The sequence below is a fragment of the Hesperophylax consimilis genome, chromosome 21 (assembly GCF_061612785.1).
Source record: "Hesperophylax consimilis isolate HC1 chromosome 21, BYU_Hcon_1.0, whole genome shotgun sequence".
Taxonomy (NCBI): Eukaryota; Metazoa; Arthropoda; class Insecta; order Trichoptera; family Limnephilidae; genus Hesperophylax; species Hesperophylax consimilis.
The window spans coordinates 14,590,007-14,611,128 of NC_142856.1; the positions used below are offsets into that span (position 1 = coordinate 14,590,007).

Below are 21,122 nucleotides of genomic sequence, written 5' to 3' on the forward strand. Positions count from 1 at the left end.
TTTGGGCATTTTTTTGTTAGCACCAACCACGTTCAGTCTTCCATTAATGGAGTTACCTTCATTTACCCTGCTTTTAAAATTTCTGTCAACCTTCCCACTTCTTGTAAGAAATCTGGTCTCTCTATAATATCATACCTATACTATATAATACCAACAACAATTTTACGTCACAAACCAGGAATAGGTGAGGTTTTTTATGTGAATGCGGCACATGGGTCTTAACTGCTACCAACCGCCTAGAGCCAGTGAGACTATGGCATCCCCAATTGGTGCATGTTGTGAGATTGAAGGTAGTGGGGAGGAGAAGGAGATGAGAGAGACGAAGGTACCGAAGCACCTGGCTATTCAGATTTGATCACCAAACACGGCTTAAAATATTTCAAGCCATATTTCAATTCTGAATGGATGGTGGTCTTATACCAAGGCGATACTGAGAGTATCTTACACTCTGGAACGTGCCGCATATAACTTATGTTATTTGTAATTATTTAATTGTGAATTAACAGGAATCAATTAAATAAAATGTACTTGTGCCTGCCGGGATTTAAACCCGCGACCTCAGGATTGCAAGAACCTCGCAGCACGACCACAGAGGCTGTCTATACCCTACACACGAACAAATCTTTCTGGAGGCCAATCAAAAATTGCATATTGTACATCTTTGGGAATCTAGTTCTTCGCATTGTCTGGAGTGTTCCAGTTGCGATGTTTTTTGTATTGACGAGACGTTCTAGATGAATCTCGTAGCATCGCTACACATCAGTAAAGAAAATTTATTTGTCTAAATCTGGCTTCCAATAAACTGGCCGTCTTGTGTAAGGCTAGCAGAATATTCAATAGTAACCAGCTGCTAACCCTATGCAAATCTCAAGTAAGCCCAACAATTGAATTTGGGAGCCACCTCTGGGCTGGAGCTTTACAGTACTAGATAAACTTACTTGAATCTGTGCAAAGGAGGGCGGTCCGTCTGATTGACAATCCTTTGTTAACAGACCGATTGCCATCTCTACTGCACAGTCGTAATGTCGGCATGCTGATTCTGTTTTAGAGGTATTTTAATGGAGCCTGCTCTAAGTAGCCAGCAGCATTGATCCCAGGTGCACCGTAGCACGTGCGTGATACTTGACGTACACGAGCGGAATACCCGTTCACAGTTGATGTTGGCTTCCCGTGAACAGGCCGCTTCTTCGACTCGTTTTCGTGTAGTACGGCTCGTATGTGGAACGAGTTACCGGCATCTGTTTTTCCTCCTCCATATACTACGGGCCTCTTTAAGACTCGCATTAACAAAGCCCTACCTTAATCCGCCTCACAACGCTGCTGCCAAACGGGTGCCGACATCAAAAATCTGGTCAAATCATTCGTATTCCTGTTAAAAACGGGACAACAGACCTTTAACGAATGATTTGATAGATTTCCCACAAACAAATTATCAGTAAAACGCGAATGTGTTACGAGGATGTTGGAACACGTCTTCATAAAAATGCGCAGCTGCATCAACACGTGTTCCGATATATTCTGAATGTACTCAAATTTTATTTGTAAATGGCTTGCCACCACGTTTTTAATAGGATTTTAATAAATCAACCATACTCATTTTTCTCCGTGTACAAGATTGTTAAAAAAACGTTGCATTGACCTAGAAAATCCTGAATAATTTATTTTGTTTTAGAGTGTTACAGCTTTATGATATACATTAGATTCTTTAAAAAATAAGAACATAACACATTACATTTAGAACAATAATTTTATAAAATTTTATTTTAAACTTTTTTTAAATCCTACCGACAGCGAATTAATAATAACTTTTTGGTAGACCTCTCAGACCTCTCTTTCATTACCAGCCGCGCCAGCGGTGATGACGTCACAATGGTTCGTAACTCGCTGTCTCGCATTCTTCCCAATAATTGTATTCTGTAATTGAGATTCTTATCTAAAAGTATATATATTTAAGTCACGTCACAAATTTCAAGCAGAACTTTTGTTACTATTTGAACATACAATCTAATGCATACACCACAGACAAATAAATATAAAAAAACATTTATTCGTAGCCATTAGTAACAATATTTTTGTCTGAAGACAGCTTGATACAATGATAACCAACACTTGTGAAGCTTTTCTATCATGACAAGGAATCATTTCAAATTTCACCGGCGACGTCGAAGGCAGTGTATCAAAAATCAGTTGTGCAAGCAATTGTGGATGATATCGAGGGGTTTAAAGTGAACACATTTTATGTAGTACCTATTCTCAATTCGAGTAGGTGCTTCAAAGTAGTATACCGTTTGGTCGATTTTGGAAAAATTTATAAATTTTGATAGGTACTTCTAAAATTTGACGATGGAAGAGTCGTTAAAAAATATGACGGAAATAGCCGAGCAAGAATTAACTGAATTTGACTGGACGGATTACTCTGTGTTCTTCGCGATGCTCCTCTCTTCTGCTCTGATTGGAGTTTACTTCGGCTGTTTTGGCAGTAGACAGAGTACTCCTGCAGAATATTTGCTTGGGGGAAAGTCCATGAAAGCTCTACCTATCGGCTTGTCACTAGTTGCAAGGTACGTATATCTACTTTTAAGATGTTAGCCCATTTCCCTGCAGATTTCAAGTTCCCTTTCGTAATTCAGCTCCAATTTATTTAATTGTTTATTGTTAAACATATTTTGGCGCGGAGTAAAACCGACTCTTACATAGCGTAGCAACACGGGACGATGCTTTTGCACGGAACGAGGAGTCACGGCTCCTCGGCTCTTTCCTTCCGGCCGCCAAAACTCTGTGCGGTATATTTGCTGAAATTCTTACTTAAATTAGCAATGGACTTTTCTATTATTTTTTTTTTAAATTTGTAATATAATGCTTTGCGTATGTATTGATATTTATAAAATTATTGTTTTATTATCAAAAATATAAATAATTTTCTCTTCCTTCAATAAAAATCAAAGTCGATGACTCACATCTACCAGGCGTCCCGTTACGGCTATTATTTTTCTTAACCTTTTATATAAATTCATTTTTAACAATAGTTTTGTAAATAGAGACATAACACTTAACTACATTGACTTTCTTCGTTTTTATTACTGTCCTGTTGCTACTTAAACATTGAAACTAAAAAAATTGCTAATTCTGCCTCTATGTATTGTATAGTTTTTTTGCTTCAAATTAGGTTCGTTTTTGTTGGTTTTATTCGTTTTTCCACTATTTTCTTTCTACTATCTTCGGTTTTTTACTTATAGTTCTCTTTTTTCTTTCTTTTGTGGTACTGAAATATAAAGTATGTTATTTTTAATACAAAATAATTTGATTTTCGGCGTTTGGATTCGATTCAGTAATCAAGTACCGGATACAAAAAACAATTACGCTTGGCCCCGTCATTTTTATTAATGTTAATGTGTTTCTTGTGGATTTTCAATTGCCTCCGTAATCATATTACACCAAAACTAATCGCCTAAAACCATATTCATTTTCACAAATTATTCTGAAATACTGTCTTTGAGGATTGGAGCGCGCACACACCCACATCTGCCCCAATGATGGACACTGTAACGTTGTCCGTTGACTAAAGAAGGAGGAAGCGCAACATGGCGTAATACCTTTAAAAAAATCAACTTATGCTTGTCAGTGAAAATATCAACTCATATCAAAATAAATTTAAAAATTTTTAAAAATTTTTTCGAATTCTTCGACTAACAGAGTTGTACACAACGCCACAGTTGATTTTTTACTAGCATCACTTTAACAATAAATTACTGTACGCTGATACGTGACGTTATCTTCGCGAGAGAAAAATCCATATGTACATCAGTTGGTAGCTCGACAGCACTTGTTTAGTACACCCTAACCCCTGAGCAATTATTGTTTCAATAACAATAATACTAGTAAGTAATACTAGCTCTCTAATTAAAAATTTACGCGTATTAGATCTATCAAAAAATTTATATATAAAGATGCAAAAGTCGGTCATTTTGAATACATGTAGGATAACAAAAGATTTTTTAAATATTTATGTTGAGGGATCAGTAGGATTTATAGGCCCTGTTAGAAGTTCTACCGAGCCGAACCCTCTGATATGAAAATATCTGGAGTCGGTGAATTATTTTCCCATTTGATCTCTGGTGAGTTGGCGTGTTGTTCTTGTATTGTTTTGTATTTATTTTGCTTATATAATGCACTTACATAATGTCGATTGACTAGATGATCATTTGTGGAAAAGTGTGTGGAAGGGTTAAGTTTTTTCTTTGGGGAAGATTTAACCCGGACAACAAAATCGGAAGTTTAAAATAGACTTCGCGCAAGGTTAAAAGATGCTCTTAAACACGGCTACCACCTGGACAAGATTGATCGAATACGGAACATACAAAAAAAATTACAGATAGACAGAAATCCAAGCAGGCGAGTCACAACGAGAATTCGCTACTCCCCGTCAACAAATGTGGAGAAGAAAACCCATGAATGATATAAGCGTAATGAGAAAAATTCAAAAACTAACAAAGGAGTGTAAGAAGTGAGATGACTTTAATACGAAAAATTAAAAGGTAGAAGAAGTCAGAGACTCTCGAGGAATACATGGCACCACCAAGTGAATCAAATACTTGAGTCGGATCATGTCAGAATAACAGAGGAGTGCAATATGTGAGGATGTCAGACAGTGAATGAATTGAAATAAGCAAAGAGTGTGTGCCAAGGAAGAGTTGTGCGACGGCCCTGTCTGTCTAACCCTCTAGAGTTCTAGAGAAATGGAATGATATTTATTTTGTTTAAAAAAATATTTTATCATAATTATTTATTGAAGAAATAATTATTTATATATTTTTGAGACACCCGGTATATTATCAAGAGTGAAGTTAAGAATTGACTGCGTCAAACAAATTATGAACATAAAAACGGTTATTGCCCTCGCGTTTTGTTTGTGGAAGATCTGAGTGTCACATCCATTCGACTTAAATAGATTAACAAATATGAGAGTCATCCTGACAATCGTAATAAGCCTTCTCATTAAACGACAAACCGATTTCTAAAAAAAAATCTATGTTATCTTTTTAAACGTCAATGCACTTCTCAGCACAGCATGACAACCAGTACGGTGCTGTGAAACAACATTTCTCTCGATTTCTCTCTCTCGTAACTTTTTAGGTATTAGGATTAAAAACTTAACACGTTTTACTGTTAAATAACGCATTATTTGTTTTTTTTTATCTGTTTATGTCTACAGTAAATGGACGCGGTCAAATTAAAAAAAAAACTGTAATGTAATACAATCTCACTTAAATTTGGGTGACTTTAAATAATAATAATAATAACTAATAATATCATTATTTATTCAAAATTATTTTTTTGTTTATGAACGGAGGCAGATTAACGAAGATCGTAAGATTAAAAGACGTCCTTTATGCGATCAATCAAATCCGTTCGTAACTTGGAGAGACAAAATTCAGACACGTGTTTCGTATATCTCGTAATATGGCTAAGGATCTCATTGACCAATTAACTCAGCTATTAATAATAACCTCCTTAACTAATTAATTCTCTATTTAATGCCAAAAAGTAAATACGGACTGCCAGTGCATGTGAAGGTTAGTATTTCAATACAAAATTCCCATTTATTATCATTTTTACGTAAATGTATAACGTTTGATGTTTCGAAATATCAAAGTAATAGTGTTGCCATAACATTATATCAATAACTTTACAATATCGAATCGATAGGCGGAACTACCGACGATATTGTAGCGAATTAGGTAGCATGTTAAAAATATTGATACAATAACCTATTTCGGTTATGCAAATCGATATACGCTGGCAATACTGGCAGCTGGCAGACGTAAAAGACCATAACGTCAGACAGCTACGTAAAAGAAAATACTACTAATAAATTGACAATTTCGAATTGAAATAATAACTTTAAAATACACTTTCAATCCGCATATACTTTTTCAAACAAAAAAGGGAATTAATTAGATCATGAGGTTCTTAGTTATGACTCACAACTTTGTTTCTCCAAGTTGGAACGGAATCAATCGATCGTCCATGGATCGTGTATACGATCTTTCAACTTAAGGGCTTAATTCATTCACCTCCATTCATTAATTAACCAGTTATTTTGCATAACGAACGACATTATTTAAAAAATCGTGCATATTGACAGCTTACCAACCCCTTGGAGGCCTTGCTAAAGCTTGGAGGTTTATTTATTTAATAACAACGGTATAAATATGTTCAATTTTGCAGGCTACCGACATCTGTAGTCTAGAAATTTGAAGTTACTACGTTTAACCAAAATGGTGTGAGTCCTTGCTTAGAAAATAGTGTCAATTTGGTCGGTATAGCAGGTTTCATTTTTACTGCTAGACATCACAATGACAAGTGTTTTTATTTACATGTAGTGGGTTTTGAAGTCTTTAAAAAGGCTCGCATTATGTGTTTTTTCGTTCTTTTCTCAACAATAACTCGATAATAAACAAGCTCATAAGTCAGAGCGATCGTAGCAGTGTTATTCGCACAGTTTCTTTATAAATATTGTACCTGTTTCAATAGTTTGAAATAAATGTAAAGTGGTATCAAGAAAACCAGTTTTTATTCAAAAAGGATCATCCCCAATTTTTAACATTTGATCCTTCAACCGGATTACGATCAGGAGATTGTATGTAAAAAAAAACAAAGAACCAGCAGCCAAAAGGATACAAAATTGATTGAAACTGGAAATCATTAAGGAAAGTGGACCACATCGCAAATCTGAGATAAGTATTCAGTGCTTTCCTTCCTATCATCCATTTTATGTTTATTCAGGTCTCATGTAATTTAAACGAGATTAATCTTAAATAGAGTCAATATTATAAATAAAATCACTACCCACTTGAAAATAAGAATATAATATTATTGAATAGTGTTCTCAAATAGTATTGTCAAGATTGTCGTGGTATTCTTTCAAACGGGTGTTTGCTAAAATAAAATAATTGTCAACCGATATTAACAAAATATAATTAAAAATGGAAAATATGAAGTCATTAATAAACAAACGCGGCGTAATCAAAGGAAAACTAACCCGATTCGCGGATTCCTTAAATGCATTGTCGGTAAATGAAATTAAATTAAGATATGAGCGGGTGAAATCATTGTTAGATGAATTCGAAGCAGTTCAACAGAAAAATGAAATGTTACCGGATTCAGACGAAATTGAAAATTATAGTCAACGAGAAGCTTTCGAAAACCAATATTTCTCAGTTTTGGCAACGGCCAAAGGCGCGATCGAATCCGTCGATCAAAGTAAGGTGGAAATTAAACTACCCAACCTCCAATTACGGGAATTTCATGGCGATCAGAAAAATTGGGTTAATTTCGTCGAAACCTTCAAGACTTTAGTCCATAACAATAGAAATTTAAGCAACGTACAAAAATTCTTTTATTTGCAATCAACTTTAAAGGGAAACGCATTAAAGATAATTGCTAATCTAGAAATTTCTGAATTAAATTACATTTCCGCTTGGGAATTATTAAATGAACGTTATGCAAATTTAAGAACTACCGTTCATAAACACATCCAAGCTCTATTTTCATTAAAAGACATGAAACAAGAAGAGCCTGTAGCATTGAGGTATCTAATTGATGAAACAAACGTTAGTTTAAAGGCATTACAAAATATCGGGGTCAAGGTAGATCAATGGGATCCATTGGTTATTTATATAATATCAAATAAATTAGACGCAGCTACCCGAAAAAATTGGGAACAATATATATTACAAGACGAATTACCGACGTTAAAGGAATTCTTAAAATGTTTATCTGCTAGAGCCCAAGTATTGGAACTGATGAACGCTTCTGAGAAAAAATTTTCTAGCTTACATAAAACACAACTAGGCAACAATAATTGCAAAAAAGATTCATCAGTATTTTTAGCAGTAAAGGCTAACAACTGCATTTATTGTAACGAGAAAGGTCACCATATTTATTATTGTAAAAAATTTCTGAAATTAAAATTACATGAGAGGATTGATGCTACGAAATCAATCCAAGCTTGTTTTAAATGTTTAAAGGTGGGTCACCAGGCACAGAGTTGCAAGGCAACCTTTTCTTGCAGGCGTTGTGGCAAAGATAATCACAACACCTTACTACACAATGAGGTACCTCTGCGGGAGGCCTCCAATATGGATGCTGATAACGAGGTTTCAGTATCGAATTTTTCTGCATTGGATAAAGCAGAAAAAATAATATTATTGTCAACTGCCAACATAGGAGTTGTGGGTAGTAACAATAAAATTTTTAAAGCCCGCATTCTGATTGATTCAGGGGCCCAGTCAAATTTTATGAGAGCAGAATTTGCTAATAAATTAAATTTACCATGTGAATTGATAAACAAACCCGTTTCTGGGATCCATAATAACATCACTCACATAAAAAAGAGAATTTCAGTGGAGATGAATTCGCTTCATACTGATTATAAAAGTGAAATATCATGTCTGATTTTACAGGAGATTACAACAAATTTACCACAAGTGACAATGGCGAAAAAAGACTTCAAGTTACCACGAGGATTGGAGCTAGCTGACCCGAACTTCAATATAGCTGCACCCATCGACATCCTGTTGGGCGCGGAGAGCTTTTGGGAAATCCTAACCAACGATAGATTGAAACTCGAATCGGGACCAACACTTCAACGTACGCAACTGGGATGGATCATATCAGGACCAATCCACATGTACCCAAAGCAAAGGCCTGTATCAGATTGTTGTAATTTATCTATAAATAAAATAAGTCACCAAATAGAAAAATTTTGGAAATTGGAGGAGATTAATCCCACTAAGATTCTAAATCATGAAGAAAAGGCTTGTGAAGCCAGTTTTGCTAGTACTCATACTAGACAAGACGACGGTAGATACGTAGTAAGTTTACCGCGTCGAGCATGCATTGATCAGCTGGGAAGTTCATTGCTCACTGCTGAAAAAAGATTTAAAAATATAGAAAGAAAATTTGTGTCAAATCCCGAATTGAAGACACAATATATACAATTCATGCGTGAATATGAGGAATTAGGTCATATGGAGGTGTGTGACCAGTCAAAGGGGGATCGTGAATCCTATTTTTTACCTCATCACGCTGTAATAAAAGGAACCACTACAGATAAATTGATAAATTCTGCAATATGGTGGAATGGACCAAGTTGGTTGACCGAGGGAGTCAACGCTTGGCCTATATCAAATATTTCGTGTTCAAACCCTCCTGAACTCAAAGGCAAAAATATTCTATTATCCACAGATATTCAAGAATGGGAGATATTTGAAAAATTCTCATCATTTATTAAATTGAAAAGAGTTACTGCGTATGTATTGCGATTTGTCAATAACTACAGAAGTGTTAAGGGTAAAATTTCAGACAATTTAAGTGTGGCGGAATTGGAATCAAGCTTGAAATGTCTATTGAGATCAGCTCAAATACACGCCTTTCAAAAGGAATTGAAAGAATTAAAAAACCATGGCATCGTCAACAAGAAAAGTAATTTAAAATCTCTTAATCCCTTCTTACATGATGGTCTAATATATGTAGGCGGTAGGTTGAATTTGGCTACACATTTATCTTACCAACAAAAACACCCAGTTATCTTGCCGGCTAAACATAAGCTAACTGAATTGATAATACATCACTACCATTATGTAAACCTACACGCAGGACCTCAAGCTTTGTTAGCTGAAATACGATTAAAATTTTGGCCCATCTTTGGTAAAAATACTATTAAAAAGATATTACATAAATGTGTTGTATGTTTTAGATGTCGTCCCCGAACCGGTCATCAAATCATGGGAAATTTGCCACCCGAAAGAATTACGCCGAGTCGTCCTTTCGCTATCACCGGAATAGATTACGCCGGACCAATTCTAATTAAAAGTGGGACGCTGAGGAAGGCTTCCCTCGCAAAATCGTATTTATGTATCTTTATTTGCTTCTCAACCAAGGCCGTTCACTTGGAATTAGTTTCGGATTTATCTAGCAATGCTTTTTTGAACAGCTTAAAAAGGTTTATATCCCGTAGGGGACAACCTGAAAAGATCTTTTCCGACAATGCTAGTAATTTTAAAGGAGCTAGCAGCAGACTCAAAGAGCTGTACACCAGCTTGAGGGAAAACAACGACAATATTCAAAATTATTTAGTGAACAGAGGTATTGAGTGGAAGTTCATAACCCCTCGAGCCCCTAATCAGGGAGGTTTGTGGGAAGCAGCAGTAAAATCAGCAAAATTCCATTTATATAGAATCACTAACAATTCTTCATTAACATTTGAACTCTTATATACCTTAATTTGTCAGATTGAGGCCTGTTTGAACTCCCGTCCATTAACTTCCTTATCCGACGACATCCATGATTACCAACCTCTTACCCCAAACCATTTCCTTATAGGCACTGAATCCTGTATCATTCCTGAGAGAGACGTCCGGGCGATACCGGACAACAGACTAACTCAATATCAGAGGATCAGTTCGCTAATTCAATCTTTTTGGTCTAGATGGAAGCAAGATTACCTGATGGAACTACAAAAGAGAACTAAATGGCAGACCAGCACTCAACGGGCACTGCAAAAAGACGATCTGGTGATTTTAAAGGAAGATCATTTACCTCCACCTTTATGGAAAATGGCCCGAATTCTGCATACACACCCTGGAGCGGATGGAGTAGTACGAGTTGTTACACTAAAAACACCTCAAGGAGTCTTTGTGAGGCCCATCACAAAGATATGTCTGATGCCCCTGGATTCAGACACTAAACCTGTAATTGACATCCCGGACCTTACCAAGGATTGATTATGTACATTACACTATGATGCTTATCTTCTCGACTCCACCTTGGATGGATCAAGCAGAAGACCTGAGAAGAAAGAAGAAAAAAAAAAAAGGAACAATAATTGTGTTGTGTTCAGTGTAAACTATATTATTTGTGTTATTGAACTATTTAAATATGTAAAAATTAGTATGCAGACGTGTGTAATTTAGTCATTTTTGAATTTTTTTTGGTTATTTAATAGGATTAATAATTTTCTAGTTATTTTTAGTTAATTAATAGAGTAATTCAACAGCATTTATACAGTTAAATTTATAAGTTTACCAGTAGGGCATAAAAAAAAGGGGGTTTTATTTTGTTAATTTCTGCTATTTTGAATTATTTTGTTAGTATTTTTGTGGTATATTTAGATTAAGAATTTTTAGTTTATTCTGTTTGGTTTATAGTTTATTTTTAAATAGATTATCATTCAAAAATTTAGTGCAATTTTTGAATCCCGCCCCCTGGCAATATGTTCAATTTTGCAGGCTACCGACATCTGTAGTCTAGAAATTTGAAGTTACTACGTTTAACCAAAATGGTGTGAGTCCTTGCTTAGAAAATAGTGTCAATTTGGTCGGTATAGCAGGTTTCATTTTTACTGCTAGACATCACAATGACAAGTGTTTTTATTTACATGTAGTGGGTTTTGAAGTCTTTAAAAAGGCTCGCATTATGTGTTTTTTCGTTCTTTTCTCAACAATAACTCGATAATAAACAAGCTCATAAGTCAGAGCGATCGTAGCAGTGTTATTCGCACAGTTTCTTTATAAATATTGTACCTGTTTCAATAGTTTGAAATAAATGTAAAGTGGTATCAAGAAAACCAGTTTTTATTCAAAAAGGATCATCCCCAATTTTTAACATATACCATAAACAATAGATCAAATACAATGACATCAGAAAGTATAAAATGATCAAAAACTCTAGAATGATATTAAAGTAAAAAATGAGGTACCCGCAAAACTTCTACGTTGACTTTCTAGGTTTAATTAATATTTATTGAAAGTATATGATATTATAGCCTTCTTGCAGTTAAATAGATCCGCCACATCTGCTTATCTGTTACTAACTTTATGTAATTTAGGTATAAGTGAGTATTTTCAATGCTCAACCCTGGTATTGATACATTTAAACATTATTTTGGAACGAGCAGCTCGCGTAAGTATATGAAATTCATTGAGGTTTAAGTAAATTAGGGCTGCCTATACCACCATTTACGATTTTGAACATAAATATTAAGTCGGAGAATTTTAATTATTTTAATTCTTTCATTAAATATTTATTTATTTATTCACGTCTTGAAGGCTTTTACACGCAAACATTATTGTAGGTAAGTTGTTCAGGAGTACGATAATGAAGGTACATTAAATTTATATTATGTCAATGGTACGAAGGTCAAAAATCCTGACGACAAAGCGAGTCTAGTAACCTACATTATGTCGTTGACTGATAAATACAAGGTACGAGGGTCAAAGATCCTGACGACAAAGCGAGTCTAGTAACCTACATTATGTCGTTGACTGATAAATACAAGGTACGAGGGTCAAAGATCCTGACGACAAAGCGAGTCTAGTAACCTACATTATGTCGTTGACTGATAAATACAAGGTACGAGGGTCAAAGATCCTGACGACAAAGCGAGTCTAGTAACCTACATTATGTCGTTGACTGATAAAAACATTGATTTATAATTGGTTTCGAAACCACTACCTCTAGGGCCAGAACCTAGGATTATGCCACTCAACCACAGATATAGTAAAATAGTGATTTTAAATATTTTTCTGCGAATTTCTCTAAAATCAATATATGAATATTATCATAATTTGTGTAAAAATTGTTTTAAAAAATTTAATTTTTTTAGTTGGATAATTAGAGTATATTATAGAGGTTTCATATTTATGACAAATACAAAACAAAAGAGGTTATAAAAGGCAAAGAGTTCACAAAAATACCAATTTTCTACGTATTTGACTTTTTACGTAAGTATGAGTAGACTTACATTTTATTGGTCATGATTTAAAAGATATAATATTAAAGCCTTTTTGTACCTAGCTACTTTGTATATCGTCTAGCCTAGACGATATACAAAGCCGTATGTCAATTCGATATTAACGAAATCCAAAAGCAGTTGCTTTCAGCATGTCCTCCAAGGTGTCGGATAACCTGTCAATAAGCACAACTTTTTTGATGATGTCGTTCTTTATGCATCATAACTGGCTTATTAACGAATGGAGGTGAACTATTTGTGCATCATTCCAGAGAATCGTGATCCTCACTCCAATCACCCCATGAATCAGGCTCTCCCACTCCGCACGGTCTTGAACTGACTATTACATTCGTGAACATCGACGTTTCAGTCGTCTGCGATACTCGATCAGCTCAAGCGCATCGATGAACTTCCTCTGCTTCTACTGCCATCCACTTTACCAGTGACCATCCTGTTTATGAATCTCACCAAATCCCATTTTGAGAGAATTTGATGTGGCTGTATTTTCATTGAAGGATTTTTTTTTCTAGCCACATATCTGGAATAACCTTGATAGGAGTTCCCTCAGAAGTATACACTGACACTGCAACATACTGGGTCATTTGCATGTCCCTTATTGTCGTGTGCTTGATCTCTTCGTATTTCTTCCTTCCTGTGCTGTGTAACATCAACATCTCTAGCTCCTACGAGGTAATAAAATTTCAATTTGAGAATGAAGAATTTACTCAACATGTTAAATACCTGTTTTACACATTACTGCTCTAGTTTCAGATATTTATTTCTGTATCATTGCTTCCTATTTATTCCCTGAAAATGAGGCAGTTGGATTTCACTTGATCAATTTATTTCGAAGAAATGTGAATTTTCTTAAAATTCTCTGTTTCTATTAATTATACTTTGTCTCATCATCTACGTATTTAACCTTATAATTTAACATGGGATTCTTTCTAAAGTTAATAGCTTTAATAATAATCTAGACCTCTGTTTCAGAAATCCTCGTTTTTTCAGAGTCATCAGAAATTATAATAATGATAACATAAATTTGTTTTCCTTTACAGTATTTGGAACTAAGGTTTTCAAATACAGTCAGGAAATTCGCTTCGATTATGTTCATCGCCAGTTGCCTTACATATTTGCCTTTGGTAATCTACATCCCATCATTGGCACTCAATCAAGGTACGTAGTCAAAATCACTAAATGATTTTTTGTAGCTGGAACCCTTTAAAACCCGAAGACAAATTATTTGTGAAATCTTTTTCTTTGATTTCTACATCACTTAATTTTCTTTTTCGTAGACTTTTTTCTTCTTGTTTTACCTTTTTAATATCTTTATGTTCTTCGAATTAATTCAAAGTTCTTCTATTTTTTACTTTTCAGTAACTGGAATCAATCTTCATCTTATATCTGTTGGAGTTTCTACTATCTGCGTGTTCTACACTATGCTTGTAAGTGGTCATTTTAAAGAGTTATTGTAATATTTAATAACATATCGAATTAAACCGATACAAGATTTATGTAGAGGTGCAAGCGTGGTCGATAAAACTTTATTTTACCTTACTGAAATTGGAAAATTACTGTATTTAAATTATCTTACCAATTTGTTTATTTGAACAGGGTGGTTTAAAGGCAGTAGTATGGACGGACTTTTTACAAACCATAGTGACAATAGTGGCTTGCGTTGCTATTGTAGTCATTGGAACCATCAATGTAGGTGGACTACCCAAAGTTCTGGAAATCGCATATGCTGGAGGGAAACTCGACATTTTCAAGTAAGTACAAAAAATTTTTCATGATTTTTTTTATTGTGGAATAGTTTCCGGTAGTCCTGCGACTGAGAGTTCTATCATAACCTTTATTTTTTTACATTTTAACGATAAATAGATGGAACTGTCTGTGAGATTAACGTTACAATTTTTTATCACTAAGTAGAAAAATGTAAGAAGTTAAGTGGTTAAAACTCAGAATAAATGAAAGGGTGTTATATTTAACTCTTGCATAAGAATCTTATGATGAGATTGAAGATTAGAAATGTTACGCTAAAATGTGGAGCAAACCGAAAAAATGTGACCTACAACAGCAACAATAACAGAAAAAATTCGTTCCACTTACTATGTGGTCATACAGCAAATTGCCACAGTATAAAAGAAGGATTAAGTAACTGGAAGGAACTCGCGCCTTTCACGATTGTGTTTCTTGCATTTTTCTTCTGTATCTACATGAGCAAAAGCCTCGCCCTAATTACAAATTATCCTCAATGTTATTTTTTGCAGTATGGATCCCAATCCGTTCCAACGAAACACATTTTGGACCGTCTTCATTGGTTCTTGCTTCACCTGGACCGCTGCATTAGTTTCCCACCAAGGAAGCGTTCAGAGATTTATTTCCGTACCGACACAGCGTGATGCTAATAAGTATGCAATTCATTAAATAAATTGTGTACTCAAAACATATCAATATCAATTTAAACAATATGTGTACTGAACAAATATCCGCAATAGCGCACACTTCAAAAATCTTCAATTACACAAACATCTACCTTGATGATGTACACTGTAATCCTATCCGAAACATTGGTTTAAGAAGGAGGTAGTGCATCTCAGCATAACACCCGAAAAATAAATCACAATAATTATTTTGGCCTTGAAAATCTCAAATCATATCACACAATACATTATGTTATCTAAAAACTAAAAAACACCAACTTCGTTTGACCAAATAATGTAACAATATTTTTTTCAGGGTCCTCGCATACTACTATATTGGAATGGTATTTCTACTAACTATAAGTGTTTATGGGGGGATTCTCATGTACGCAGTTTACTATGGGTGTGATCCAATTGAAAGAAAGGTAATAACACATACGAAACGTGGCGCATCATTCACGCCATTGATGTATCATTGATATATTCTTGCTCAATGTGTGAACATTTTATGAACAATCAGAAATGATAAAACGAACATTGTTGTTTAGTGTGGTTGGTCATGCGCAACTCAATATTATTAACATCACATTTTGGTTCATTAATTTTCTCTTTCTAGTTGGTTTCCAGACCTGATCAGATGTACCCATACTTTGTACTGGACAAGGTGGGATACATTCCAGCTTTGCCTGGGTTGTTCGTAGCAGGAGTTTTCAGCGCTGCCTTGAGGTAATATAATATTACACCCTCCAAACGGTATCCCCAAAGATGACCTCGGCCCTGAGGGAAACCCTCGTGATCTCCTTTTGTTGGCTATAGAATAGCGAGAGACGCCACACAGTAAATTCATAGAACTGTAATGATCATTATTTAACAAGACATTTCAGCTTATAGGCCCCAAACAGGCAATTAAATGCATTAATAAGTTTGGATATTTTTAAAAATGTATCAATTTCATCAGTAGTAATGGAAAATTTACTTTACTTCGGGCACACATATACGCCCACTCAACAATTCTATCGGTTTATCTCTTCAGTGGGTTATATCAGTATATTTCAAAATTCAAAGAAAATTTACTGTTTGGTACACGATTTCACAAATAATGTACCTAAGTTCTAAAAATAATGTTGTAGACACAAAACTGTGGTATTTTTGTTGTGTAAATATGAATTTTATTGTGAGTATAGCTAAGACATTTTACGGTCACAAAGATAACGTTGAAGCCGTGAAAGAAGTTTAATTTATTTGCATAAAATATGTCTAATGATTTTATTACAGTCAGAAGAATTGTGATTCTGTCGATGTAACATATTTTCTTTTGAACAAATTGTGTCAAGCACATTTTTTAAACATAACGGCCACATATTCAAACTCCAAATTGCGCTAGTCGACTTAAAAATACCTTTAACCAAAAATTAAGGAATCACACTAGAAGTGCCTTCCATACAAATTTAAATGGAAACAAATGTTCTATTAAGCCCGATATCCCAGTTCTCTGTTTCACTTAAACTCGCCTGAAATGTTAGATCTCCATCCCATTTGAATTTCGTAATCACATTTTTGTATTGGAAATTTATGTCTCGATTACGAAAATATTTTGATAACGAAACACACCCACAAGGCACTTCTTGAGTTATTATATATACTATGCCTTTAACGTATTTCAAATACAGAAACCAAATACTCGTATAAAATACGAAATTTCGTATAAATTTTTGAATGGAAGATCCAATCTCTCAGTAACATTGCTCGAAACATTGCTTGAATTGACTTTAATCATGTTTATTATTTTTTCTGGATGGTTCTTCATCTAGCTCTCTATCGGCAATTCTTAACACCCTAGCTGGTACTGTGTACGAAGACTACATCAAAAAGAAAAACTCCTCGGACAAGAGGGCCACCATCATGATGAAGGTGATAGTCGTGGCCTTTGGCCTATTTGCTGTCCTCATGGTGTTGTTAGCTGAGAGAATGGGCAGTGTTCTTTCGGTAAGACAATCAATGGCTTTTTCGCAAACCTTATCACCGCTTTACCGAAGAATGTTATTCATGCATAACAGTTTGAGCTATGTTTAGGAATGTCATCTCATATCATTATTTTTGCTTTGTTATCTCATATATTCGGGTCCCTGTCGTGTGCTATTTCAGCTGCCTCCAGCCATTGGTGGACGAGCCTCTTGGTCACAGCCGCGGGAATTGATTTTCATTGCTTTGCAAGGGGCAGCCCACTGGACGTCTTCCTCTTCCCTTTTAAATTGCCCTCAGTTTTTTTTTCATATGGAAAACGGTTTTTTGGCATTCTTAATAATTTTTTAATATCAAAACAACCTCATTAGAGTCTATTTAATGAATATCGCAAGGGGCTCGTGGAGAGTCGAACATCTCATTTAATCCAATTTTGGTTAGGGGTCACATGGATATTTAGAATCTTTTATATCCTTTTTTATGTGAAATCGCCCAAGAGTCCCAACTGCTCTCAACCATCTGGAGCCAGTGAGACTATAGCATCCCCGATTGAAGTATTTTGTGAGTCTGAAGGTAGCGGGAAGGGGATTGAGATGGGACGGCCAAAGCCATTTCCATAAACTTTTTAATTATATTTTATAGGATTTGGAAAATTTGCAATTCTTCAAAAAAGTTGGCACATTTAATGCTTTACATTAAAGCGTCATTTAAATACTTCCTGTTATTTTATCATTGTTTTCAATTAATTATATAATTCAATTAACATTGTTTTAAGGTTGGCTACACACTCGGCTCTATAACAGGTGCCCCTATCTTCTCGGTGTTCATTCTCGGCATCCTGGTACCGTTTGCAACCACCAAGGGAGCTCTGACCGGGGCATGCAGTGCAATAGCCTTCCTGACTTGGATCGCCATCGGCCAGAGCAATGCTAATATACACCACGCGCAGAAGCCAATATATCCTGGGGTGCCTAATACGTGTGAATATGGATTTGGAAATAATTTAATGCCGACTAATTTTACTCAAAGGTAAGAAATATTTTCAACGTGATTTTCAAAATGACAACGTAAGATTTAAATAAAGCACATTGGACTCTAATCAGCGAGTGATAAAAATACGTTAATTAAAAAGATTTTTGGTTAAAGTGGCACACTTAGCCGATTCGTTGATCCCGGATAGATTAGAGATCCCGAGTTCATGTCTGTGTCGAAACTTTACCTTTTTTTAGTAATACATATTTTTTTTATTCATTTTATAGATTTTTTTACAGTGGGTACATTTTTGTGTTATTTTACCCGCCATGGCAGTATGCCCCTGTGTTATCGATCGAAATGTTTCATAATATGATTAAATTGTATGGTTCCAATTTAGTAATTTAGATGTTTTATAATAAATAAATACATCAGTTTTAAATATTCTATACTAAGAAAATTGAATAAGGAATGTGAGAGATGAATGAAGGGAGATTAGGTGGTCAGAGTGTAGAATGTATGGGTATTATGATTGAAATGTATTGCAGATGTAAGGATCCATAGAATTATTTGTGTTTTGAAAGTATGGAGTTGGGTTTCAGTTTTTAGGTAATTAAGTAGGAGGTTAAAGATTTTTAGAACAAGGCAGATGAAATTTCTTTGTGCTAATGTAGTAGGAAGTTTAGGTGCATTGTATTCTCGGTTGGTTATATTTCTGGTGATTTGATTGTGTTGTTTATTGTTTTTTTTACAAGAAATGAATAAGCATAAAATTTAGATAGAGTTGACGTGTCTTTAAGACATTATTCTCAATCAAGACTCGAATGGGGGAATATCTTATCGATCACTTTTTGACAACAAGTATTACCATTTTTGTGCTTTTTGTAGATAATCAATAATAGTTAGACCACAGTCACCCCGAATTATGATGTCGTATGCTAATAGGGATTGGCAAAAAACATAGTATACTTATTTAGAAGTGTTGTAGGAGTAAGGATATTTTAAGATTTCTAAAAAGATAAGATATTTTTCGAATGCGGGGAGTTAGAATGGCTAAATGCAGTTCCTATCCATAGCTGCTAAGTAGATGTTGATCAATCAAGACCCCAGATATTTTATATTTAATTTATTTGATCCCCAAATATTAATGATTTGTTCCAAGTTTGGACAATTACAGAAAGATGGTCTGGTCTTGGACAGGACTACATTTTTTCATTATTTTTAGTAGTTTGGGTTGTGGCGGACAGACTGAGGGTTAAAAATTTTGTTTTTCCACTATTGAGGGTAAAGAGATAATTATCTAACCAATTCTTCACAAGGCTTGTGTCGTTTTGAGCATCGAAAGCTCCTTTACAATTTTTATATAGAGCTATAAATACAGTGTCACCTGCACAATAAATTAGTTTTTACAGTAATAGGTAGGTTACAGAGATTATTAAAATATGTGAGAAACAGAAAAGCACCTAGGTCACCTCCTTGCGGAACTCCGAATTGAATTGGTAGAAAGTTACTTACATCTATATTGTTAATTTTCACGGTTTTCCATCTGCCAGTTAGGTATCGGATAACCAGTCTAGAGTTCTATCCCGGATTCCTATTTGAGATAGCCTTTCTAGAAGTATATGTGAGAAATATGTGTGTTCTTCTATTTCGTATTATTTGTTGTTGTTCTGTGCATATTATATCTATTATATATTATATTTTGCGTCTTATTTTATTTCGTAAATTTTTTCCAAGCGTTAAGCTATAATAAATTAATTCTTATTTACAAATTCAACATGGTGGAAGCTATTGAAGAATTTATTCATAATTAACCAAACCACATCCTAGTGTCATTGGTTGTCCTTCTCCTATCAAATGCTCTATTTTCTATCTTAAATTTCCATCGTTCTTCCAGCATTTTCTTATACCCTTTCTTAACTCCATTTAAAAAAATTGTTTTTAAAAATTTTATGTTATTCTCATCATCAAGATTGAAAGATTAAATCTATTTTCCATTTTCCGCGCTGTGGACTTATTGATGTTAAATAACACTTGAATCCTTGAAAGGCACAAATGTGACATAATTCTATTTATATTATTTACACTGACAATATATTTAAACATGACTCAATCATTTTTTTATGTTTGCAAGGCTATCAACAAAGTACAAAAAGTTATCAACGACTCTTTTATGTGTCGACACACACTCATTTCCTTGATGTTTATCAACGTTGCGATATATGCGTATTAGTATCAGCTTATTAACGTGAATTGAATAATGTATAGTTTTTACTTTTACATGATGATAATATTCTTAATATATCAAAAAAAAGAATTAATTTATTACAATGATATTGTTTGAACTTATGGTTGCTAGTTCGGTTTTCAGTTGAACAGTTCAGCTGTAAAAAAAGCCGTTCGTTTCATTCTATTTTAGTGTAGGTCAGACCAAATTAAAACACAATTACCATTATGAACCTGACTTAAAATCACATCACATCACAAATTACTGTTCATCAATAGGATATCCATCAGATCGAAGCATTTTTCAAAACAAACGTTTTATTTTTTTAATGGTCCTGAAAAAAAATTGATATTCAAATATCAGGTTATTTTATAATCGTCTAAGAATCCAAATTCATCTTCCAGTCTTCGATTTTCTATTTCAAAGATTAATAAGTTATTTTAAAATAATAATAATTAATACATTCTTAATTCTTTGTAGCGTTCCAGAGGCTGAAGAAGGAGACGACATATTCTTCCTTTACAAACTCTCCTTCATGTACCTCACGTCGTTTGGTACCATCCTTGCAGTAGGCATAGGGATGCTGGTAAGCCTTCTGACAGGATCCCAGGACCTATCTCTTCTAGATCCGAGACTCATTTCCCCTCCTCTTAGGAGGTTCCTGCCCAAGAAGAAGATGGAAGAGTACGAGAGGCAGCAAGTCAACCTCATGGCAGAGATGAAAGATGTCATGGTTAATAAATAA

At 34.6% G+C, this 21,122-nt stretch overlaps 1 protein-coding gene across 1 annotated transcript; it reads left to right on the top strand.

The window, feature by feature from the left end:
* The first annotated feature begins 2,173 nt into the window (after nucleotides 1–2,173).
* LOC149413641 (sodium-coupled monocarboxylate transporter 1-like) lies at nucleotides 2,174–21,122 on the top strand. Its single transcript, XM_089644447.1, has 11 exons — nucleotides 2,174–2,561; nucleotides 13,324–13,483; nucleotides 13,852–13,969; nucleotides 14,171–14,238; nucleotides 14,408–14,562; nucleotides 15,064–15,204; nucleotides 15,533–15,641; nucleotides 15,833–15,942; nucleotides 17,028–17,202; nucleotides 17,954–18,207; nucleotides 20,858–21,122. The coding sequence occupies exons 1-11, from the start codon at nucleotides 2,344–2,346 to the stop codon at nucleotides 21,120–21,122; spliced, it is 1,773 nt and encodes a 590-aa protein (XP_089500573.1). The 5' UTR covers nucleotides 2,174–2,343.

Excerpts from the sequence above, each read along its gene's own strand:
- LOC149413641 (XM_089644447.1), top strand. The coding sequence starts at position 2,344 with ATGGAAGAGTCGTTAAAAAATATGACGGAAATAGCCGAGCAAGAATTA. Across the intron at positions 13,970-14,170 it reads ATCATTGGCACTCAATCAAG|TAACTGGAATCAATCTTCAT; the intron begins GTACGTAGTCAA and ends TTTACTTTTCAG. Across the intron at positions 18,208-20,857 it reads CCGACTAATTTTACTCAAAG|CGTTCCAGAGGCTGAAGAAG; the intron begins GTAAGAAATATT and ends AATTCTTTGTAG.